Source organism: Colias eurytheme, chromosome 25 (genome assembly GCF_061535395.1).
Source record: "Colias eurytheme isolate Ceu_HAF_F1 chromosome 25, ilColEury1 Martin Lab GWU primary, whole genome shotgun sequence".
Lineage (NCBI taxonomy): Eukaryota > Metazoa > Arthropoda > Insecta > Lepidoptera > Pieridae > Colias > Colias eurytheme.
Genome location: NC_143004.1, coordinates 7,694,567 through 7,720,622, shown reverse-complemented (window position 1 = coordinate 7,720,622; position 26,056 = coordinate 7,694,567). Strand labels below are relative to the sequence as shown.

The 26,056-nt window shown below is 35.7% G+C and overlaps 2 protein-coding genes and 1 long non-coding RNA gene across 5 annotated transcripts in view; all 3 read left to right on the top strand.

The window, feature by feature from the left end:
- Nucleotides 1-12,305, top strand: part of LOC149897764 (oxysterol-binding protein-related protein 3-like) — a 29,034-nt gene extending 16,729 nt beyond the window's left edge. Inside the window, exons 12-20 of the mRNA XM_090116071.1 lie at nucleotides 180-364; nucleotides 1,081-1,293; nucleotides 1,983-2,153; nucleotides 2,537-2,650; nucleotides 4,690-4,831; nucleotides 6,224-6,338; nucleotides 6,860-6,982; nucleotides 11,031-11,148; nucleotides 11,517-12,305. Coding sequence (XP_089972197.1) covers nucleotides 180-364; nucleotides 1,081-1,293; nucleotides 1,983-2,153; nucleotides 2,537-2,650; nucleotides 4,690-4,831; nucleotides 6,224-6,338; nucleotides 6,860-6,982; nucleotides 11,031-11,133 — 1,166 coding nt within the window. The 3' untranslated portion in view covers nucleotides 11,134-11,148; nucleotides 11,517-12,305. The remainder of the gene's footprint in view (nucleotides 1-179; nucleotides 365-1,080; nucleotides 1,294-1,982; nucleotides 2,154-2,536; nucleotides 2,651-4,689; nucleotides 4,832-6,223; nucleotides 6,339-6,859; nucleotides 6,983-11,030; nucleotides 11,149-11,516) is intronic.
- Nucleotides 3,197-3,914, top strand: LOC149897765 (uncharacterized). The gene is made up of 2 exons (XR_016458175.1): nucleotides 3,197-3,426; nucleotides 3,730-3,914. It is a non-coding gene; the product is annotated as an uncharacterized LOC149897765 (long non-coding RNA).
- A 5,669-nt stretch (nucleotides 12,306-17,974) lies between the features above and the next one.
- grsm (probable aminopeptidase NPEPL1 granny smith protein) lies at nucleotides 17,975-26,056 on the top strand. Of its 3 annotated transcripts, none has more exons than XM_090116012.1 (12): nucleotides 17,975-18,174; nucleotides 18,603-18,760; nucleotides 20,221-20,400; nucleotides 20,808-20,967; nucleotides 21,485-21,654; nucleotides 22,682-22,909; nucleotides 23,334-23,479; nucleotides 24,054-24,118; nucleotides 24,520-24,611; nucleotides 24,899-25,075; nucleotides 25,398-25,508; nucleotides 25,850-26,056. In XM_090116012.1, the coding sequence occupies exons 2-12, from the start codon at nucleotides 18,611-18,613 to the stop codon at nucleotides 25,946-25,948; spliced, it is 1,578 nt and encodes a 525-aa protein (XP_089972138.1). In that variant the 5' UTR covers nucleotides 17,975-18,174; nucleotides 18,603-18,610; the 3' UTR covers nucleotides 25,949-26,056. The 3 variants fall into 3 exon arrangements, with proteins under 3 accessions (XP_089972138.1, XP_089972137.1, XP_089972136.1); XM_090116011.1 differs by lacking the exon at nucleotides 17,975-18,174 and adding an exon at nucleotides 18,182-18,317 and having other exon boundaries at nucleotides 22,682-22,903; XM_090116010.1 differs by lacking the exon at nucleotides 17,975-18,174 and adding an exon at nucleotides 18,183-18,317.

Here is a 26,056-nt window from a genome sequence, read left to right as displayed (position 1 = left end):
GTCAGGACACGTGACCTGATCGAAAAAGCGTAAGACGGATGGATATCAAACATGCTCAATGTTAATAATCAAGTTTTCACTTCTGCCGGCACTCCCGGAGTGCAACCCGTCTTAATTTTTTAGCTTAGTGAAGTTTTTGGCTAAGTACCCGATAAATAAATACCTCACGCTTCGAGCAGTGGTATCAGCGGAACAGACGGCCCCGTGTGGGACGGGCCAGTGGTCCCGGCGCCGCGTGCTGCCCGCCCCCCGCCCCACCCCCGGGGGACCGAGCTTGTGGAACCTGCTGTACAAGAATATTGGCAAGGATCTCAGTCAGATATCCATGCCCGTGACGATCAATGAGCCGCTTAATATGCTGCAGGTAAGCAATTAGTTCTACATTTTTATTATATAAATAAAATAAATAAAATCTTTATTTGAATTCATACATAAGTTTGACATATTGGATTGGGGTTCAGGCCCCCTTACTAGGTATAACCTGTATTAAGGGGACCTATTCCTTCCCTAGTATTGATCCCTTGCATGAATTAAAACATTATATAATTCTCCACTATTGAATTACTTCTCTGTGACATAATAATGATGCTTCTTCTCTATTAGGTATAGTGTCACAACTACTTATTTAGTTCTAATAATATTATATGTAGATGACTAAGTTATTTCGTTCATATAACGTAATTGGTGATTCAAACTTCATATTCAGTTATTTGTTAGTACAGATGTCCGACAGAAAGTTAAATAAGTCGTTTTCATAATTTAAAAAATTAGTTTTTTTTTTTCATCTGTCTCGTCGTCGTAACACACACGAACTGACCGATTCAACTTATTAAAATTTAAATCGGGTCGTAACTACACTACGTCTATATTTCTACAACTTTTCACTTATATTTTATGTCAAACAAAAAAAATTGTAATGTCGTTGCATTTTTTTTTATTCAGGGTTAGGCAAGCATTTGATCGCTTCGCCTGATGGAAAGCGATAAGCGTGGCCTAGTATGGAGCATGCTGACCTAATACATGCTTATTCACTTTTCTTTTGAAAGGAAGGAAGAATAATGATATTTTATCGCATTACAGCGTCTCTGCGAAGAGCTCGAATACTCCGAACTGCTCGACGCAGCAGCTGCGTGCGACAACGCAGTAGAGCGCATGTCGCTGGTGGCCGCGTTCGCGGTGAGCGCGTACGCTGCGTCCGCGCACCGCGCTGCGTCCAAACCCTTCAACCCGCTGCTGGCGGAGACGTACGAGTGTGTGCGGGAGGATAAGGGGTTCCGGTTCCTGGCTGAACAGGTGAGGCTCTAGGTAGAGTAGATAGTAGTAGAACCGGGATGGCATGCATAGCTCGGGAGGTAATACTTTAGGTAGAGCCAGGGGGAATTAGAGCCTCTGGGTAGAGCAAGTTTGTAGAGCGGACAGGGTTGGTGGCTTTCGCCATAGAGCTACTTATAGCTCGCTAGTAACGCGATAGAGTGCATGTTTGGTTTTGGGTAGGTATTTATTGTTTCTGTGACAAAGCCGTAGAGCGTGTTATCAGTTGCAGCATTCACAATATGCTGATAAAAAATGTTTTACGTTCCTGACTTTACGGTATACGCATTAGTGAAATAAGTGGCTGTGTTGGTTGGCTAAGTGTAAACGTAAGTTTTTTAAGTGTGCATAATTTTACGATGTTACACGTTTTACGTGAATAGCAACTATGATTCAGAAACTTGACAAACGCGACATTATTAATATATTGAGATAACTCACCGTGTAATAATATATTTTATGTATGTCAATTATATTTTTTATTTTCTACTAGTGGTCCGCCCCGGCTTCGCCCGTAGTACATATTTAGTATCCTATGTCCTTCTCCTGGCTCTAAACTACCTCCCTGCCAATTTTCAGCTAAATCGGTTCAGCCGTTCTTGAGTTATAAATGGAGTAACTAACACGACTTTCTTTTATATATATAGATAATTGTTTATTTGTATTTCCAGGTATCCCATCACCCGCCAATATCAGCATGCCACGCGGAATCCAACCGCTGGGTGTTCTGGCAAGAAGCGAGGATCAAAACTAAGTTCTGGGGAAAATCTATGGAGTTTCAGCCCGCGGGGAGAGTTCATCTTACTTTGTTGACTACGGGTGACCATTATGTGTGGAATAAGGTGGGTATTGTTTATAAAAGTTAATATATTACTGTCTTTTCAGAAATAGAAGTATAAAAATGAAAAATACGAGACGGTACGGTCAACATAAATTGAATTAACCGTGATAAAAAGAAGAATAGACACTCGGGAATCTTACTACTGGTGAAAACAAGTACAAATTCTGTTATGATAACCATGTTATACATTATTTACCAAGTTTAAAACTAAGTGGCATTGTAAAGCATCGACGTCATCTTTAATGAAAAATATTACGAGTTTGTACTTGAGTATTAAACACTCTGTATATAAGTACTCTATAAAAAAATAGTTATTGTATAAAGTTAATCTATAAAATAAGATTGTTCTAAAATATTAATTATTTAAATATATTTATTATACAGGTAACGACATGCGTTCACAATCTATTCGGAGGCCAGCGGTGGGTGGACCAGTACGGCGATATGCACATCACTTGCCAGGGATCCGATATTAGCTGTAAACTGAACTTTGTTAAGGTAAATTATGCTTTTGTTTAAGTGTTATTTTTGTTCTGTAACATAATTATTGAACTGAAATCCCGTCTCCCCTAGTGGGTAAGGGGCAGATGCATTATTCATACATCTGTTTCACTGATTGGCCTTTTGTGCCTTCTGTGTCAGCTGTTCAGTGGCACTGGCAGTTTGCCAGTTGTCATGGATGTTTATTTTTTCGGTTGCTAGTTTGTGTGTAATTATGGAAAAAGTGGCATTTTATTATTAATACTCGTTTATTGCACAAAATAAAAATCCATTATAATTCAATCATCAAAAGGATCACAATAGGTATGAATTTTGCAATGTTCTCAAGAAGCTTCGTCTCCGGACACTCCAGTCTGTACGTATATTAGACCACTCGTGTTGGATTATACACTAACTTGTCAAATTATTTACTTTTATTATTTTTAAATTTACAATTTAGCAACCCAACGTAAACAATAGCATCGCAGCGCCCTCTCGATGTTAACCTTTTGAAGGGAAACTGAGTGATACGGGGACAAAAAATAGCAGTTGGGTTTTTTCACAGAACAGTAAAGTAGATAGAAGTGTGATGTGGGCGTGGCCCACGTGTCACTTGTAAGGTAAGATCACCTAACTTGCTCTCAGTTGTGCGCAGAAAAATATTCGGGTCGGTTGTCAGCTGTCAAACCTTTTTTCCATATTTATTCATTAATTAGGACGTGTTGTTCGGTATTAGAGTGCAAAAATGATAGCAGACGAAATAATATCAGCAATGGAGGCATTTCATACCATCGGTAAGTCTTATTTTTATTTATTTTACATATAATATTTTATGTTATAACTTCGCTTGTAATTTGTCAAAATTGTATACAAATATCTAGACAAAATGAACCTTAATCCGTAAGAAATTAGTACTATTATAGATTGAACAGCAAACAAGACTTTCTGGAATATTATTGCAATAAACAAACGAATGTCGCTTTAGTGATGCTTGTGGCGCATATCGACAGTATCGATACTTTAGAAAAGACAAACATTATAAATATTAAATTTTATTTTATTTTTCCTTAGCTTTCATTTGTCCAATTTATTTATAGATTTCCCAAAGAGGCTAATTTAAAAGAGAAATGGATAAATGCAACGTGACGAGTTAACTGGATGCCGAACAGCACTAAGCGGTCTAACAAAGGCCACCGATACAGCAAACCTACGGCAGTTCCAAGATTTAAAATAATGCATATTTTCTGTTTGTATTTTGTAAATATAGATTAATACTATTCTATTCCGTTTTTTTATTTAATAATAATAATATAAAAAGACGTACTTAGTAGTAATAAACATACTCCAAAATGTGACACATTATACTATACTCATATAATAGAAAGAAAAAAAAATACACAAAAAATATTTATTTGTGAATTATCGATAACAAGGCTGACATCCCTCAGGGCAAAGCATCAGATAAATATCAAGTTATTGTCATTAATGTTGAGTGACACAAATTTCAACCTTATCTCTATGTGTTGAGGTTCAAAGTTATATCTATCGAAAACTAACGCCCTCAGTTGTGGAGTAGCTGAATGTTTTCGAATTTGGAATTTCTGTGCAATGAGAAACAAAACAGCTAATATACCTAGGGATGTTATACTAAAATAAACCGTAACATGGTGCGTTAGTGTACATATTGAAATGCTGAATTTATAACCTAAGTCAGTTTTTACTCAAATTAAGCTGTCCAATCAAAGGCATAGATTACTTGTAGTGTACTGTATAACTATCGGTTTAAATGTGTGGGTTTGGCGACACTGGTTTTCATAGTAATTATGACATTATAGCACTTCTATTTGTTTTTAATGTTCTGTGGGTTTTTTAAGCTATTGCATAGCTTCTATCGCGGGCCTTGAGCGCGGGGACCGAATCCAGAAATTTAGTCACGAAAAACCTCACGCTCCCCACTCCGACGGGCTCGGAGGTGTGGCTTGAAGGCATGCAATAGCTTTACCGCGACAGTCCCCGAGTGCCACACGTCTTTTTTATTGAATAATTGTTGTTAACAGGCGAGCTCATGGTCGTCCACCCGGCACGAGGTCCGCGGTGCAGTACTGTCGGGCCGCAGCACAGCGCTGCGGCTGCACGGGCGCTGGTCCGAGGCGCTGCACGCGGGGGAGCCGCCCGCCGCGCGCTGCCTGTGGCGGCCCGGTGAGTGGGGGGGGAGTAGCTTAGTGCATGGTCGTCCACCCGGCACGAGGTCCGCGGTGCAGTACTGTCGGGCCGCAGCACAGCGCTGCGGCTGCACGGGCGCTGGTCCGAGGCGCTGCACGCGGGGGAGCCGCCCGCCGCGCGCTGCCTGTGGCGGCCCGGTGAGTGGGGGGGGAGTAGCTTAGTGCATGGTCGTCCACCCGGCACGAGGTCCGCGGTGCAGTACTGTCGGGCCGCAGCACAGCGCTGCGGCTGCACGGGCGCTGGTCCGAGGCGCTGCACGCGGGGGAGCCGCCCGCCGCGCGCTGCCTGTGGCGGCCCGGTGAGTGGGGGGGGAGTAGCTTAGTGCATGGTCGTCCACCCGGCACGAGGTCCGCGGTGCAGTACTGTCGGGCCGCAGCACAGCGCTGCGGCTGCACGGGCGCTGGTCCGAGGCGCTGCACGCGGGGGAGCCGCCCGCCGCGCGCTGCCTGTGGCGGCCCGGTGAGTGGGGGGGGAGTAGCTTAGTGCATGGTCGTCCACCCGGCACGAGGTCCGCGGTGCAGTACTGTCGGGCCGCAGCACAGCGCTGCGGCTGCACGGGCGCTGGTCCGAGGCGCTGCACGCGGGGGAGCCGCCCGCCGCGCGCTGCCTGTGGCGGCCCGGTGAGTGGGGGTACATGGGGGGATAACATGAAGTGCGATACTATCGGGCCGCTCGAATACACATACACGACTATGCTTGTAACGCCCTTTAAATGGGGAGGGAAAGTTGAGTCGATTCTGACACTCCACAACCAAATCTCGCTCGCTTCGCTCGCTCGACTCTGCCGTTTAGTTTAAAACTGACTTCACCTTTGAATACTATTTATACCTATATCTTAATTAATAACGAACTTTATCTAAATTTAATGGACAATAATTTCAAATTGTTCCTGATATTGTGATATTTTAGTGTAAATAAAAACTCCAACTGTTAGTCAGTATTAAAACACTACATAGAATCTTTTCAAACACACTATTAGAACAACGAAAGATTGCTCTACGCCTGTTTACGCTAAAAAAAATTAACATAGTGGAATTAGAATGAACATTTGCTCGTTTGATCTTAATACACCATAATGAAAAATCTTTCCGTTTTTTTTCATCGCCACACAATCGCTGCAATAACGTCTGTATTGATTTATAACCAAAAATATGTTAATTTTTTTTTAAAGTGAAACTTTTATTACATCGTCTCAAACTTTTTGGTCTGTGTAGCGCATGTCGCGTGACGGTCGAACCGTACGATAATAATTATCGTACAAATACGATAATTTTGTGCCTAAGTTTCACTTTTACCGTAGTTTCATAAAACCACACAACATTTTTTTTTCAATAATATATACTTTTTATAATAACTATTTGTCCACAGGCACTATGCCGCCAGACTATGAGCTATACTATGGGTTCACTCGGTTCGCGATGGAACTCAACGAAATGGAGCCCGGTATGAAAGAGACCTTGCCGCACACTGACACTAGGTTCAGGTATGTAAAAATTATCTGAGCTACTATTAATATCAAAATAGATTATTTCTTTAAAATCTTCGATTATTAAGAACAGTTAAAAATCACACAGTCCTATACAAAGACGAATTTTAAACTACCCTTAAATGTCATTGTCAAAGTTCTAATTAAAAGAAACAAATGTCAAAGCAAAATCGAGCTTATTCCCATTACACTAAGCTGTATTCGCTAAATGTAAAAAAATATTTATAAAAAATGTAAAATATAGTACTTACACAGAATTATGATAATAATCTTGTTTGGTATAGAAAATCATTGCGTTCGTTTAGATAGGATATCAATTAAAAAAAGACGTGTGTCACTCGGGGACTGCCGCGGTAAAGCTATGCCTTCAAGCCACACCTCCGAGCCCGTCCCCGTGGGGAGCGTGAGGTTTTTCGTTACGCAACTTCTGGATTCGGTCCCCGCGCTCAAGGCCCGCGATAGAAGCTATGCAATAGCTTAAAAAGCTTGATAAAAATGTATGTATGTTTCTCCATCAGGCCCGACCAGCGTGCCCTAGAGGAAGGTGACGTGGAAGCGGCTGAACAATTTAAGTTAGAGTTGGAACAAGCGCAACGTGAAAGACGTCGTACTACAGTTGATCACGTGCCTGCTTGGTTCCGGTGAGTGACACTTAAGTTGTACTCAAACTTAGCTATAAACTCAAACTCAATCTCAAACAATTATTTATTCAATTAGACTTCTTCTAGAAGCACTTTTGAATCGTCATAACTAATTTAACATTTACCACCAACCAACTAAATCCAAGCTTAACTAAAAGTACCCGCATTTTTGAAGTGAAACTTCTTTAGGCACGTTTAGAGTTCAATACCGTCATGTCATGGAGTAAGACGACGATATTGGTATCTTTGAATCTTGCCAAACAAGTTTCACCTTTGACACGTGTGCTCGGCACACACGCTCTTTTTGCTTTTTGTTTGGCTAAGTACTCAAATTCAAAGTTAAAGTCATATCTTACAAACACACAACAAACAACTTATCTTATTGTAAGCGCTGTGAAATATAATATTTTAAAAAATACTATTGTGTTCTTAGTTGATTAATGACTACAGCATGTTTTGCTTTTTATTTTTAACCAACTTCAAAAAAAGGGGGTTATCAATTCGGCCGGTATATTTTTTTTATTTTTGCTCTGCATTTCTGCAATCTTTGAAAAAAGAAATCCTTTTATTTTTCAAAATAAATTATTGCGCAACCCTCGACCCTGTACGCACTCGCATTTGACCCATGTTTTTGAAGTGAAACTTCTTTATCGAGTATGGAGTTGGAAACTACGGACAAACGGGCCCTAAGCTAGATTTAAACTAGTATGTAAGACAACAGCTAAGCAGCCTTTTTCCATTGTACATCAAAATATTCAAGGCTTGGCTAGCAAATTATTAGAAATAGAATTATTTTTAAATCATAATAGTATAAAAATATTTTGTGTAACAGAACATTGGCTTAAACAATGTCAGTTGTTATTAAATATTGATAATTATAAATTAAAAAGTATATACTATAGGGCACATGCTATTCATGGAGGTTCTCTTATTTTTGTTCACAATAGTGTTAAATGCAAAGAACGAACTGACATTGTAAGTCTTTCTGTAGAACGCACCATTGAACTGTCCTGTGTTGAGCTTGAGCGTTATATTATTGTTTGCGTATACAGACCTCCTTCCAGTGACTATAATATGTTTGAGACAGTCATGGAAGAAACATTAAAGCGTTTAGGCAGGAGTAAAAAGAAGGTAATAGTATGTGGTGATTTTAATATTGATTTACTTTCACACACACAGACGGCAACACGAATAGTTAATTTGTTTCACTCATTTAATCTGTATAAAGTTTTTGATGAACCCACACGAATTACACCTACTTCTGCAACTTGTATTGATAATATATACTGTGATTGCAACTGTCTAGAAAAAAATATCCTCAATATACTGACTTCAGATCACTGTGGCCAGAAAGTAGTTTTGGAATGGGATTGCATACCTAAGTTTAAAAGAATTAATGTTAGGCCTATAACTAAAAAAGGCATTGATAAATTTAGAGATAATATTAATAATAAACTGCCTAACCTGAATGATCAATCCTTTTATAATAATCCTTGTGAAATGTTTACAAATCTTTTTAATTTAGTTCATAATGAGTTTAAAAAAATATTTAAAGTTAAATCTTTAAGTATCACCAAGGATTTACCATTTAGTCAATGGGCAACACCTAGTATACACAGATGCAGGAACATTCTATATGAGTTATATGGCATGAAGCAATATAACAAAGACTTGTCATTCCATAATTATGTTAGAAATTATTCAAAAACTTTTAAAAAAGTTTGTTTCACTGCCAAGTGTCTATATGTCAGAGATAAAATACGCAACTCTGATAACAAAGTTAAAACTGTTTGGACAATTATTAATGGTGAAATGGGCAAAAGCCGGACAAATAGTACCATAAAACTTGTAAATGCTGGCAGGGTAATTGACAAAAGTGCTGATGTTGCGCTTGCTTTTGAAGATTTCTTTAGTAGTGTCCCTGTTAGTATTACTAAAAAATTAAATTCATCATCAGTGCTTGCGGAGTCCTATTTGAGGGACCATGTTGCGGAGTGTAATGTATTATTTGAATTGCGACATGTGACTGCAGATGAAATTGTTAAAACTTTTAAAACATTAAACTTAAAAAAAACATGTGATCTCTGGGGAATGTCTGTGAATTTAGTAAATAATATTATAGAAAACATTGTCAACCATTTAGCGTTTATATTTAATCAATGTTGTGACTGTGGTATATTCCCTGATTTATTAAAGTTTAGTAAAGTTATTCCTTTATTCAAAAGCGGTGACCAAGAAGACTGTAATAACTATAGGCCTATTTCTATTTTACCAACTTTGAGCAAAGTCTTCGAGAAATTGATTTTAAACCAATTATGTAGTCATTTTGTTTCAAATGGTTTACTGCACGCCAAACAGTTTGGTTTTACAAGGGGGCGCTCTACCACTGATGCTGGAATAGCTCTTTTGTCACATATATATAAAGCATGGGAAAATTCAAAGAATGCTTTGGGGATATTCTGCGACCTTTCTAAGGCTTTCGACTGTGTAGAACATTCCACTCTATTACGGAAACTAAATTTTTATGGTATCAAAGGTTTATCTCAGGACCTCATAGCTTCATATCTTCAGAACAGGGTACAGACCGTTGTTGTTAATGGAGAGAAATCTTGCGGTGCGCCGATTAACATTGGTGTTCCGCAGGGATCTATCTTAGGACCGTTTTTGTTCTTAGTGTATATTAATGACCTACCTTATTATTTGAAGGATATGTGTGAAATAGTACTGTTTGCAGATGATACCTCATTAATATTTAATGTGGATAGATATGACACAAATGTTGACGAAGTAAACTCTGCTCTTTTTCGCATATCTAATTGGTTTAATGCTAATAATTTATTATTGAATGCAAAAAAAACAAATTGTGTAGAGTTTATCCTTCCAAATGTAAAAAAGGTCAAAAGGGATATCATTTTAAACGGGGAGGTATTATACCCTGTCGAGTCTACTGTTTTTCTTGGTTTGACACTAGATGAGAAGCTACAATGGGGGACCCATGTTGCCACCACCGCTGCTAAGCTCAGCTCAGCTGCATATGCAGTTCGAAGAATAAGGCATCTCACCGATGAAGATACGGCTAGATTGGTTTATTTTAGTTACTTTCATAGCATTATGTCCTATGGAATTCTACTATGGGGCAGGGCTGCAGATATAGAAACTATATTTATATTACAGAAAAGAGCCATACGCTCTATATATAATTTACGTGCTCGGGACTCACTAAGAGATCTCTTTAAGAATATTGGTATCCTCACTGTACCATCACAGTATATATTTAATAATGTTTTACATGTACACAAAAACGCGGACTTACACACAAAAGTAGGAGATAGACACTGTTATGGTACAAGGAATAGAAATAAAATTGAAATGCCATTTTATAGGTTAGCTAAAGTTAAAAATTCATTTATGGGCCAAGGTATACGTTTTTACAATAGAATTCCTCATAGTATTAAAGAGTTTAGTAGTGTTAAATTTAAAACTTATTTAAAAAATGTATTAGTTCAGAGAGCCTACTACAGCATTAAGGAATATATGGAAGATGAAAATCCATGGAGGGTTGTCGCGTAAGAATAACAGGACAGTTCTTTGGCATATTATGATAATATATAATATTATGTAGTTAGATGTAAGTAACATGTAATGTAAAATTATATTGTATATGGACATGACTTTAAAAGAGCAACTATGGAGTTTCTTGCCGGTTCTTCTCCATAGATACTGCTTTCCGAATCGGTGGTAAATTTAAAGAATGTAATGACGATTCAAAAGTGCTTCTGGAAGAAGTCTAATTGAATAAATAAATGTTTGAGTTTGAGTTTGAGTTTGAAAACAATTAAGTGTAACATTTTTTCGTTACGCGTGACATTTTTCCGTTACGCGCCATCTTTTTCTTATCCCTACCACGCGTGATTCGACGTATTTCTGTAAAGTTGCATATAGTAAATTATTTTTGAAAAATAAGGTCATAAAGAAGTTTCACTTCTTACGTGAGTACACTAGTACACGCACACATTTTTTTATATATTTTTCGCATATTTTTCCTTAGTAAATCACTCGAGGACGGCGAGGAGACGTGGGTGTTCGGCGGCGAGTACTGGAAGGCGCGCGAGGCGGGCTTCCCGCTGCTCGCCGCGCCGCCGCTCTGGTGACCGCGCCGCACCACCGTGCGTATATGCGTTACACTAAACGCAGTGTGTGCGTTTTAGGGGACAAACGCAAGATGTGCGTTTAGGGGGGATACAATAAAAAAGTTCAACAGTCAACAGCTATTCGCTCTGGTGACCGTAGGTTAAACTCAACCTGTGCAGCTTTGGAATTTATATTATTTAATCAGCGTATACTTTTATATTCCTATGATATATAGGAAAAAAAATGAGTCGTGTTTTACGTCATCAGCGTATAACAAACTTAATATTCCTTTAATCTTGATAATTATTATCTGTACAGTAAAATGGTTAAAAAATATCCAAAAAATAGTAGATGAAAAATGATTAATTATGATTTTCCTATATCACTTTTGTTTTATTTCCAGAATACTTCGCGAGAGGTGCTCTGCTAGAGGTTGTGCTTGCCGCTTCCAGCTTACTAACTAATTACTACTTACTACTTGCTACCGGTTACTACAAACTACTTACTACTTAGCGCGCCGTGATCAGACTGCGACTGACTACCGTGTATTACGCACAAAAAAATATGTTTTTGAATTTGTCAAAAAAAAATATGTTTTTTGTTAGAGAGAGATGGATGACCTACACAGTTCTATCTCGCTCGTACAGTTTGCAAATGCAAAAACAAAAACAAATTATTCCACAGATAATTAAAATTTTCCACCAAGTATTTTTTTTTTTTTCAGTCTATTCGCAGTCTGATTTCAAGGCTGATAATGCTGTCTCGCTCTTACCATTGCGATATCAAAGCGTTAGAGCGAGATAGCGCGTTGCTCTTTTATAAATTACACGCGTTACATATTCCTTGAAGAGAGAGTTTATTATAAAGCGTAAGTAATGAGGGTAGATGTATGGAAAATAAATTTTATGTAATAATTTGTTAAAATTCGTTCATAAAGTATTATGAATTTTGATTATATTATTATTTTTATAATAAAAATCTAACAAAGGTTATATAATCATATAAATACAAGTACATAATTTCAATTTTTGTTATTTTTCATACATTGTAAAAATGCCTTAATATTTTTTATATTAAATAAGGTGTTGCCCTATTTATTAATGATTTAACATATGTCTAAAATCTTTGCCAGAAAACCGCGATGGCATATAAACCATCATTTTAAAACTTATAACTGCGCCAATAAAAAATGTGAATAAAGATGAAGTGCGAAAGAGATAGCAGACGATTACTTGCTAAAGAGCGAGTGAGACAACATGCTATTTAACTCATTATTGGTGCAGGTTATACGTTTTTACAAGCATGTATTACATTTATAGTGTTTTGTTATTTGTAAATTGTTATTTTTTCAATGAAATGTTTTTTTTGTGATAATGATGATTTTTGTGATATGATTTTATCGTTTTTTGTTTGTTACTTATCAATCTTGCCTTTAAAAAGACACGTAAAGTATACAATTATATTTAAAAACAATATTAGTAATAAAATATTATTGTTTTTGCTTTATTTTGAATTTTAACGAGCTTTTAAATAACTATGGAATAATTCGTTTATAAAATTGACTTCAATGATTTGTATAAAACGTATGGCAATGTTTTAATTCTATTAAATAATTTTATTAAGTATTAATGCAAAATCAAATATTAAAATTAATGGAAAACTCCAAGTATTATACTCATTTAAATATGTTGTCATTATAAAAAAGAATTTAAAAATATTGCCAACTTCAAAAAAGATATTTTCTATCATTTAGATTTTAATTTGTTTCATTTCATTACGGGTTTTCGGTTGTTATATAAGTAAGGATATATGCACGTTTAACATTCGACATAAAACTGTAACTGTCACTTAAATTGACAATAATACGTTCCCGCGTTTAGGCAGTGTTGTTGTTGTTGTAATAATTAACTAAAACGTTGAAAAATCAATTAAAATATATTATAATACGTATCGTATAATGTTCTTGGCCCCTTTGTTGCACGGATTCTTTGACACGTACCTCTAGATACTTTGACAGTGACATATGTCAATGTCAGAAATAAAAAACAATTCTTTTTTTTTGTATGCAACCTTCAATGCATACTGTTTCTAGACGAATGACTTAAGTTATTTTAATTTTGATAATAATATTTTGGTCCTTCGAAACTGACTGACAAATGAACTTATAAAAGTATGTATTACTTTGACTGAAGCTCTTTTTACAACATATTGAATTGAATATGAATATGAATATGAATTTATTGATCCCGTTTTAAAAAGATTGCCAGTTAAGTTTGTAAATTTAAACTTTTTTTATATTTATGTATGGCAATAAAATGAATATGTCTTATCGAAATTATATGCCTTATTACCGTGTAACAATGGGGTGTGTTCTAGATTTTTTCATACGTAGCTTTTGGGCCTATTGCGTAAATAAACTAGATATAAGGCATTGATGACAGTTGTTTTAATTAATTATTTTTTGGTTTATATAAAGGATGACTAAACACGTAAAGGTTTGAAATTGTTCTATTTTTTTATTAATCAAATTACATATAATTGTATTAATTATTCATAGTTCAATTGTCATATTTTGTTAATATACAGTTTGTAACGAACTTGTTTCACCGATATTCATTCAACAAAATGTTTATTTTTAATATGGGAAAGAAGTCTTGTTTTGTCTCTTTTACTCTCAAATCGTGTGACGTAAGCAAGAAAGTAACAAAATATTTATGCGGATCGAGCGAGAAATTTGGAAGTAAAGTTGGAAGTATCTCTACTTAGCTCACAGTATTTTGTTTAATATTGTGAGTTAGGTTAGTTTTAATATGATCCTATAAATGAGTACCATATTATTATTTTGTACATATTTAAAGTGCCTTGTATTTAAAAACATGTGTACTTTGATGACTAAAATCGTATCAGTATTGCCAACCTTTAATATAATGGAATTGTTTTGTTTCAATGAATATCGGCTGAAACAACAACCTTATGTATAATTATTTTATAAAATATTTGTATATTACAATAATTAATTTATTTAAATTTTTAATATTAATTAAGAAATCTCGATGTGAAATTGTGGCTAGTGAAAAATAGGGTTGCTAGGATTTAACGGTACTGGTTAAATACGTATAAAGAGAAAAATGTATAGTATCAAGATATTTCGTTATTATAAATATATAAAATTAACTATCTACGTAAAATATCGTTTGATCGTTACAATTTTATCTTTAACAAACTAGTTTTTTTTATTGTTTTTAGATAATTTAACATTTTCGCCAACGCGTTCGTTCGTACTTAAATGACATTATGCTTTTTATTAATAGACTTATAAGGAATTTGATGACATTATTTAATAATGTTAGTTAAGCCGCGATTCCAATTACTAGGTATAGGTTATGGTTAAAACCATAGATTACAGATGAACACATGACAGGCTAAAAAGTGCCATTGATTGACATATGTCAAAAGTATTATCTAGAAATGGGCGCACAAATCGGTTTGTGCTCTTTTTAGCTCTGGTAATTAACTGATACTCTATGGTTTTATTCGATAGACGTAACTAACAAATTATAATAATGTTTCGTTCACAGACTAATCCTACTTTGGTGATATTCGATAATAGTTAATGGTTCTCGGTATGCAGTAAGTGCCTTTACAAATAATTTCATTTTATACGCAATAGATTTAAACATAAAATTATTTGCTTGTTACTTTGGCAGCGTTGGGCAATGATTTTTAGTTGGACCAGCTGGTTTTTGAGGGCTGATGTTTTATAGCTGTATTTTGCGAAAAAGAAACACCGAAATGAGAAAATATGTATAATTTATAAATAATGGAATCGACTTCTATTTTCTCCCATGTTATCTGTAATCAAACGCACAGATTTAAAATGAGAAAGATTAAGACAGTGCGCGCACGAGCAACTTTGTCTCCGCAACTATTTTGTCTCTCCCACCTATGGGCTAGTATGAAAGTGCGCGCACGTAGCGACGCAACTCCCCATACAAATTGATGGGAGAGACAAAATAGTTGCGTAGACAAAGTTGCTCGTGCGCGCTAGCTCTAAAGCTATCGCGATATTTCTTAAAAAAGTATTGATTTTCTAATTTGTAATTGGCGCTATTTTATATTGTTTTACACAATATACTCTTAAATTTAACATCGTTTGTTTATGATAAAATAGATTTATTTAAGAGAGAACTTACTTTTTTTCTTAACTTTATGATATTTTATCGTTCAGATTAGAAACCGATTTACTAAAACGCTTTTTAAAATGAAAATTGTATAATATTGTTATAGAAGTTACCACACTGCTTACTACTTTTGTTATGTGATTTTGTTTATTAGAATATTAAGAAATTATTAAAGGAAATTCAATTACAGTCTTGATGTTTTCTTTGATCCCTTTTTTATTCATAGTTATTTAAACCAACCTAATAATATGATACTTGAAATTACGAATGAATATGTGAGTATACATAAATCTTCTAATAATTGCAAATTACCATCCATTGTTCTCTATTCATTTTTATTACGAATTCATAAAAACGTATGATAACGGAGCTTTTCCACCAGAGATGTGCTATGCTATGTTGCTGTGGATTTGATATCCACCAATCATATTAATTGATGCACATAGCTGTAAACGGATTCAGCCAAATACGTTTTTAATATAATATACTGCGTACTGTCACGAAGTGTGTAGCTACCAGCTACGCGCGGAGCCTACTATCGATAGATCGCATAGCTCGAGCAACGTATTTTCCTCGCACAGCTGCTTTGTGGCGGACCATCTTCATAGCATATCTTACTCGCACCGCTACTTACCTTAATAGTATGAGTGGAAACGGTCACATAGTTTCACAGCATATCTATTACGTTTTCACAGCATAGCTGGAGCTGCATGCACATCTCTGGTGGAAAAACACCCTAATGTATATTCGATAAATAGATATTACCCTAAAACAATTATAAATCTTGACGATATACTTAGCTGGTAATGATTGCTGTGAATATAAATATTATATAAATACTATTTCAGTTTTAAATACTTGAAGGAAGTTCTAGTCATAATATTACAGTGCGACACAAAAGAGATGAAAATAAATGAGGGCGCCACCGTCGCTCATATAGCAACACTGATACTGCGACGCAAGCGATCTTGATACTATAGAATAAAAATCTAAAAATCTATATAATATTATCTAAAATAAATACCGCGATTTAAACCGTTATAATTGTTTCATTGTAGCAATAGTATAAATTTAAGACAAAAATACATTAGTATTTTAATTGACCTACCTAGGTCAAATTTTACTTAAATGTATTTGGAATTAGTTATTTTATAAAAATCGGTCAAGTGTTTAGACTGCAGAGGCGCACATAGAATCAAACATACAAACAAACAAGCATACATGCAGCTCAAAAACATTACCCTCTTTCTGGGTCCGTCGCGTCGGGTAGAAAAAAAACAAGGCGATTTGAAAACTACATATTTTTATTTTTTTTTGTAGATACATTTTGTACATTAATATAATTCATCAAAATCTAAATATTCTACTCCTTCAAAGGACTGATCATCACTCTGTTTCGAAGTACTGGCAAGAGGGTACGGGGCATCTTCAGTATCATCATTTGGTTCTTCAGCACTATAACAGCTATCTGAGTCATCTTCACTGCTCTCATCACCAACGTGAATAATAAATTTCTCTATGTCTTCGTACAGGGTTTTGATGGTCTACCTCTCCTATGTTTGGCTGGCGTTAAAATTTGCCTTCATTTCTACTCCCTTCCTCTACTATCCTGCGTACTGTGCTTTCAGAAACCCCTATAACAAAAGAATTAAGATGAATAAAATCAAATAGTACATTTAACATATTTTTATAGTAGCTTAAAACTAAAACTTCCTTTATTTTATTATTATTTTTTTTTTAATGTAGGAGGCCAGCGTCCCTGCGCTTCTCTAGTAAGTAGTTAGTAAGCTAAATCTAAAATGTGATTTTTTTTCTTATGGTTTGATTGATTAATAGATAGCTGTATGAAAACAGTTATCACTATACTATGTAGTAAAATCTAAACTAGGTACTTTATTTGGATATAACTTCTTGACTCAAATTGTGCTGGTCGCACTATAAAAACTAGTTTTTGTTTACATACAAATAACCTCAAATTAAATTGCGAAAACGTAATAATCGCCATACATACATACACTAAACACTCGTCACTAATGGAATATTCTATTTTACGTAGTACTGAGCAAAAATAAATGGAATCTCACCGGTATATTCTGCAGTACGTTTGTAAACGTTTTCCAAATCAGTCAATAACTTTCCAGCTTGAAATTCGGACAAACACCGAATAAAAACTTTATACACGACATCACGGACACCGCTACGTTTAACCTTTTTCATGATGTCTCCTTTTTTATTTAAATTTCTAGTTCTAAATAACAATTTTATCTCAATAATTCTCCACTTCACGAAAAAAACAACAAATTTTTATTCAACTTGACAGCTACATTGGCAATTCAGGGTTGCCAGGTAATGAAAAACGAATTAGTTCCAAAATAATTAATTTCATCTCTTTTATGTCGTACTATATATTGATTGCTGAATAGGAGCGAGTAGTAAAGGTATTGGTTATTGTTTTTTTTCTTACAAAAAAAAATAAAATAAAACAACATTTTTCGTATAAGTATCATATCGTCATATTACAATATGATATATGGAAAACACAGAAGGAAAATAATCTGCGTTAAACACGGAATATTGTTGGTTGCCATAGATACTAGAGTTTCTTTGTGACGTTTACGCACAGCGTTTACGGCTACGGTTTACGGTTTACAAACGTTTACTTTACGTCAAACCAACGTCAAACTTTGAAGAATCATCACAGAGAACTGAAATCAGTATTACGAAGCAAAAATATTAATTTTATATATTTCGCATAATTGTTATAGTTTATATTAGTATAATTGTTAATTTGTGAACAAATAACTATACAATTCAATTTAATATCCGCAAAATTGAATAATGAAGTGCTAGTGATTGATTCAGTGGGCAGTATAGATTAAGGTAAGTTCAAAAGTTAGCGGTTGTAACTTTTCGTAAGTCACAGCTGTACGCTGATTGTGATGTTTGTATTATATAAGTTAAAATGATTTTATTGAGGACTATAACAAATTTTGGTGCACATCGAATATCACTGCATATAACGGGTAAACGACCAATCTATTTATGTTTCGACCGCTACATTATTTAATTGTCATCGTTTGCATATTTAATTAGGTTATGTATGTTTAATCAATATTAAAGCTTGACCCATAAACACACTTACACCTTTCCATGTATTAAAAAAATTATATTCAGCAACCAATTTAAACAGCTAAAATCTTGATGTTGGAAATTTATCATAAATAAATACCGAAACACCTTTCTACGTGTGTTTTATTCAATATACCTCATTTAACTCAATATAAATCTCGCAACTATACGCCTTTCAGTGTGCAGGATGTCGAGTGCATCCATCAAGTTCCGTTGGGGTCTGAGCGCGTCAGACCCTGAGCAGGCTCCAGTGCTGTTTGTGGGACAGCCAGCGCACCTGAATGCGCTGTCTTGGCAAGATGTGCGCTGTAAACTGGAGCCTAGGGTTACTGAAGAGGTACGTTATATTATAACATGTTATTTTTCAAGGCACTATAGTGTCAATAGTCTAATGAGTTGAAAAAGGAGCAGTATTTAGAATTTTTGTAAATTTTTTTAATAAAAAATGGCTCCAAGAGTTATGGGTTAAGAGAACTGAACTGAAAATTTTTGACAGGATTTGTTTTATTACTACAAAGCATATATATAATCTGATCATCTTAATATTGTTGGTTTTCAAACCAAAAATAATGAAAATGTAAACAAAACTTCCGGCTTCTTAGTTATTAATACATCACTACATAGTATAAAACAAAGTCGCTTTCTCTGTCCCTATGTCTCTATGTATGCTCAAATCTTTAAAATTACGGATTTTGATGCGGTTTTTTTTAATAGATAGAGTGATTCAAGAGGAAGGTTTTAGTATATAATTTCTTATGTTTTAGACAAAGCGGGCGAAGCCGCCGGGGAAAAGCTAGTAATATATATTATCTTTTCACATGTAGGTAATTCCAACAATTTGTGAAATTAATTATAATTGAAAAATCTTATCTATCTGATGATGTAACAGCTAAGTATTCAATAAACATGTTTATTCCATGTGTGCATAAATCTTATAATTTTATATGATCATAAAATTGTTAAGACAGTTAATGCTGAAGTCAATTCAAATTAAAATTTTATGTTCTATTGTAAAACAAGACTTTTACAGGTAATAAAAATAATGCATGATGGAAAGGGTTTTCTTTTTATTTATTTATATTAACTGTAACAACTAAAAATGTTATGGTCTAAACTCTAAAGTACTGTAACCTAATTATTATAAGTACCATGGAGACAGATGCTTAAAGAGAGATATATAACTGAGATATATATCTATACTTCTATACTAATATTATAAAGAGGAAAGGTTTGTATGTATGTATGTATGTATGGTTTTCACGCATAAACTACTGGACCGATTTTGATGAAATTTGGCACAGATAATCTTTAGATGATGTACAGAACCTGCCTTCCACAAATAAGGTTAAACCCTAACAACATATTCAATGATACTTGATCAAAACATAAAAAAAAGACGGGTTGCACTCCGAGAGTGCCGGCAGAAGTGAAAACTTGATTATTAACGTTGAGCATGTTTGATATTTTGGAATAGTATCCGTCTTACGCTTTTTCGATCAGGTCACGTGTCCTGACGCGAGTTTAAGATTTTATACCCATTACAGAAAAAGTGCTCAACGCCGCTAAAGAAGTTTTCACTTCAAAAAAATTGGTGGCTGTAAAGTCGGTTTACTGACGATAGTTGAACGTGACAACATCCGATTGTGCTTGCACTTCAAGCCATATACGGAACGCCTCAGAGCGAGGTAACGCCGCATGAGTCATGATTTTTCGTGCGTGCAGCCGGCTCTATCGACTTATAAGACGTTGTCACGTCAAAAGTAATACACAAAACATAAAATATAAAATTGTCATCAGGTCTGGCGTCGCGGCCTCTCAGTAACGTCCCCCGGGGACACATCCGAGCTCTGGCCGCGCGGAGCCACGGTGGGGTTACTCCCCCCACGTCGGTCGCGACACACGGCGCCATCTCGCAACCACGCTCTGGCGAAGATCGTGAAGTCAGCGCTGCGGTCTGCTGCGGAGGAGTATATTGTCGTGAGTTGGGATTTAATTTTGTATTCTATGTATAACTATCAAATAAATTTTTAGGAATTTGATGCAATATACATACATCTATATTTTGCAATATGATATAGTCAATTGTTAAATTCAATGGTTCTTTTAAAAACTTTCATTCCTTTGCAAAATGAAAGTAAGACAAGACAAGACATTTATAATGTTAAATTCAAACTCAAAACATTTTTATTCATGTTTATTTGTGTTATGATGTCATTTTTTCAAAACTGCCTGCACTATAATATTAGTGAGGATGGATGGATTATAATATTAGTGGATATTCATGAGGATGATCAGGATATTATTAGACGAGGATGTGATATTCAGGATGATATTATGCATATTGTCAAGGATGCTAAGTCTATTCAAACACCCCAAACCCACAGCTGGTATGCCGCAAACGCGACGTGCTAGCCAGCGCCGCGGCGATAGCCCGCTCGGTGCCGCACTACACAGCGCGCTCGCCGACCGCCCCGCTCGCGCCGCCCGCCAGCCCGCCGCCCGCCAGCCGCGCGCTCACCGTCGAGATATGCGTCGCCGGGGATGGTGAGAGGGGATGGGGATGGGGATGATAGGAGGAATTCCAACAAAAAAAGAATGGTCCAAATCGGTTCATAAATAACGAATAAATAACTGGTTGCCTAGAAGAGATCACTCTTAAGTGATAAGGCCGCCTTCTGTGCTGTTTTTCTCTTAGAATAAGTTTTGTTTGTATTTTATGTATTTTGGCAGCACAATAAAGAGTATAAATAAATAAATAAATAACGAAGATATGTGTTAATGTGCGTTCGAATTGAGAAATTTTTCCTTTTTTTAAGCGACAAAATTGTATTTTGCGTTGTGGTAACTATAATATTAAATTCACAACATTAATTTCACGACAGAAACGTCAAGTAATGCCTCGTTCTTTCTTATAAGCTCCATTGTACCAATAGTTATCATTAAAGTAAAAGAAAAATATCTTTGTTTATGGTAATTATTGTAATCATGAAATATCAAAAACCTTGAATTAAAATATCATTTAAAGGAAATATTGAACAAAAAACATACTTTCTAATTATAGAGGGTGATTCAGAAGACGAAGGCGTCGGTCCGACTGAACCAGCCTTAACAGATGGTACTCTATCTAACGAGGAACTCAGCACTATACAGGATGTAGCGGATGCTGTGAGATTGGCTGCTAAGATTACGGACACGCCCGCTAATATCATGGATGTTGACGCTTTTATTGAGGTTTGTGTAAAATCTATACTAATATTATAAAGCTGAAGAGTTTGTTTTTGTTTGAACGCGCTAATCTCGGGAACTACTGGTCCGATTTGAAAAATTCTTTCGGTGTTAGATAGCTCATTTATCGAGGAAGGCTATAGGCTATATACCATCACGCTACGACCAACAGGAGAGGAGCCACGGGGAAGAAACCGCGCGGAGCGGCTAGTGTGATACAGTGAAACCTGGTTAAGTGAGACATCAAGGGACCTGCAATGTCGTTTCACTTATAGAGGTATTCCACTTACCCAGTGTCTCAGTTATACAGGTATAAATAAATATCTGTCTCATTTACAGAGGGTTCCATTAATAGAGGTGAGAATACAGGTTATTTCAGTTATACAGGTGCGATCATTAAATAAAATAACGTGTTATGTATGTAAATGGAATTTGTGGGTAGAATAAGAATGAGTAAACAAACAATGTTATCTCAGTTACAGAGGTTTATGCATATAAAATTTACTCGCTGTCTCAGTTATAGAGGTAACTATGATGTTAAATCGAAAGAACAAATCCCAGATATAGAGGTTTACCTCATCCCACTAACAGAGGTAATACAGTGCCAAAGTGTTGGGACCTCAGCATGAGTTCCAGTTATGGAGGTTTCTCACTTATCCAGGTCCCACTTAACCAAGTTTCACTGTATAAATTATAAATATATAAATTTATAGATGGCCTATAATAAGCTAATTATGAACTAGTATAGGATACAATGTTAATAATTTAAATTTGTAATGAGATAAATCATCTATATGGAGTAATCATAAAATAGATTATAATTTACATAATTATGGGGAGTATAACTGGACACATCACCAAAATAATAAGTTGCATACCATACAAGTTGAAAATCGTTACTACCTTTATTCATACATTTAGTAGTGCTGTATTATAATAAAATAATATTTAAATTCTATTATTTACAGTTTGAATCTGTTCAAGGTTGAACACAGTCGTATTTAATATGTTGTTTTTTTTATTATTTTTATAGGAGGCGTGCAAAGTAGCGAAGAGCCTCGACATCCCCGAACCCACCATAATCCGCGGTGAAGAGCTCGCGGAACGCGAGATGGGCGGGATCTACGGGGTTGGGAAAGCTGCGGCCAAACCTCCCGCACTAGTATCACTATCGTACATGGCGCCCGGGGCTACGGAGACCGTGGCGTGGGTCGGCAAGGGCATCGTGTATGACACCGGCGGCTTGAGCATTAAGGCAAGGGTGAGTGGGTGTGGGGATGGATGGGGATGACGGGGATGGAGGGGATTTTGTTGGGGATGAGGATGATTGGGCTATTGGGGGCGAGAAGTGGGATGGGGATGACGGGGATTTTGAGGATGAAAGGGATGTTGTTGTCTATTGTGTTGTGTTGTTCGAGGATGTGTTCTATGTTGTTTGTTGTGTGTATTGTGATAGCATTACATTCGCTTTCATGAATTTTTGAGATGAAATGTAACATTTAACTTATTTAATTAAATGGCATGTAAAGTTTGTTTTGACCAATACATAATTGAATCATTCACAATTGTTTTTGTTTAATTCGAAAGCGATTCTATTCTCAAAATACTTCTTATCGTAGACTAATGCAAATTTTACAATTTTTTTCGCAAAAAAAAAACCACTAAACATGTATTTTCCACAACAGACGTCGATGGTCGGCATGAAGGGCGACTGCGGCGGTGCGGCCGCGGTGCTCGCCGCGTTCTACACGCTCGTGCGTGCGGGGCCTAACGTGAATGTGCACGCAGTACTGTGCCTGGCAGAGAACGCTGTCGGCCCGCTGGCTACCAGGTCATATAAGCATAATATATGTATTAAATATAAATTTATAAAGAATAGAAAAAACTGGCGGGTCATGAGTGGCTGAATTGGTCAGGCATCCGCCCCGGAATGGCGCGAAACGATGCGGTTCGAGTCCCGCCTCGTGATCGAATTTTATCTATTCTTTATAAATTTATATTTATAAAGCATTTGAATGACATAAAACCAATAATATCAATATGTATTAAATATAGCTAGAAAAATAATTAGGCTAAAAAGTTGTCATCATGCTCAAAAATTGTCCGAAGCAAAACTCTGCCTATGCTAGCTTATGTTAGGCAGAGTTTTCTAATGAGTGATACAATCGACTTTGAACATTACGGCCACGAAATAAAGTTCATTTTTTCAACAATGCCGCTCGGACACTCTTTGACGACCTTTTAATGTGCTATTGTTACTCTAGTTATGTATGTCAATGATTATAATTTAAATTATCTCAACGAATAACAAACACTACTTCATAGTACAATTTTATACGTTTAAAGCGTAATCTTATACCATTAAATGTTATAAAAATAAAATTAATTGAATAATATTATTACAGACCCGACGATATACACAAGCTGTACTCTGGACGTACCGTTGAAATCAACAATACAGATGCTGAAGGTAAGTTTAATTGTTATTTATTTTTTATTTTATTTTATTTCTCAAGGGAAGCTTTTTTAGGAGTGTTGAGAGTAAAATTTCAAGGTCGCGTCATGACAATACAGTCACGTAATGGATTAAGGCGATGTTTTTGGTATCTTTCAATTTTGTCAAAGTTTCACTTCTGACACGTGTGCTCGGCACACACGCTCTTTTTGTGTATACGGCAACATTTATTCTTATGCTCCTTTGTACATAAAAGTACATATTCAAAATCGTATTTTTATATTTGAATTTATGTTGTTACAGTTATTATTAGAAAAGTTGTTAACCACTAATTTAGTAAGAAACAAATAAAATTTATTTTCATAATAAAATTGGTCAAAAAAAAACATGAAAATTATATTTTTTCCTTTCTAAAGGTCGTTTGGTGCTAAGTGACGGCGTGGTGTACGCCCGTCGGGATTTGAAGGCCGATACCATCGTAGATGTTGCCACACTCACTGGGGCACAGGTAAGAAAAAAAAATATTTTTATATGAGCACGATTATTATATGAGCAGGAAAGTGGTGTGTATGTCTGTTTATGATTGGTTTGGTTTGTACATTTTTACTTAGTTACTTAGACAAGCGATCAGATTTCTAAATGATTTCAATTACATGTATTTACTGTTTTGTCTTAAAATTTTAACTAATTTTACTACTAAACGCAGATTAGAAGGTATGCAAAATATTATTTTCTTGTACCCAAGCAATATTTTAGCCTTTTTACACACCAATTTTTTTTCTTTTCTCCCCCCAGGGCACAGCGACCGGCAAATACCACGCTGCCATAATCTCTAACAAGTCCAACTTAGAATCGGCATGTGTATCAGCGGGTCTAGTATCAGGTGACCTGGCTCACGCTTTGCCGTTCGCTCCGGAGCTGCATTTTACAGAATTTTGTAGCCACGTGGCTGATATGAAGAACAGTGTTGCGGTGAGTGGAGATTTGTGAAAAAAATTGAGGTTTTTTGTCATTTTTGTCGTGTAATAGGTACCAAATCGAGGCTTTTTCATCAATACCGTATAGATCGGTTATATCAACATAATAAATAACTAGTCTAGGCTAGAAGCCACATATGTCAATCTATTGTGACCTGACTAAAGAAACTGTGTATCGGAATCATAAAGTATGTAATATGGAACAAATCGAACTTGGCATTAAGCTATGTGTGTTCCATATGATTGCCAAGTGTTTTAGGATTTCTCATGAGAGAAAAATGCTTTTTTATTTATTTATTAATAATAATAATTTGCAGGACCGCAACAACGCTCAACCGTCTTGCGCTGGTTTGTTCATATTGGCGCACCTCGGGTTCGACTGGACCGGTCGTTGGCTGCACGTCGATATGGCTGCGCCGGCGCATTGTGTAAGTATTTTGTTATAATTATATCATATTATAGAACCGTTTCCATTTTTTTTTTACATAAAGATGATAAAAGATTGATTTTTTGTGTATGTTTTTAAAAAATCTTGTCCGATTTGTAAAATTCTTCTGGGAATTTTTCAGGATTTATTAGCTGTTTTTCGGTTTTTAACTTAATTTTATTTGTCTGAACCTCTCCATAAATTTAAATTAATTTATTTTTTGTGTGTAATTAACACTGAAATATAATTTTTGTTTTCTTTCAAAAAACTTGCAAATAATAGTTTGAAATTTACTATAAAAATAAACAATATCGACACTTATATTTATAATTTTATTTTCAGGGCGAAAGAGCAACGGGCTACGGCGTGTGTCTTCTAACAGTGTTGTTTGGAAAGTACACTAATAGCAAACTGCTCAAGGCACTTTGCCCCATGCGTTAATTATAAGGGGCAATTGAAGCAGGGGAATTATCAAATATATTGAGAAAAAGATTATTAGGAAAAACTAGTAAAATTAAGATTCGTATTGTATTTTGAAATGAAACTAAA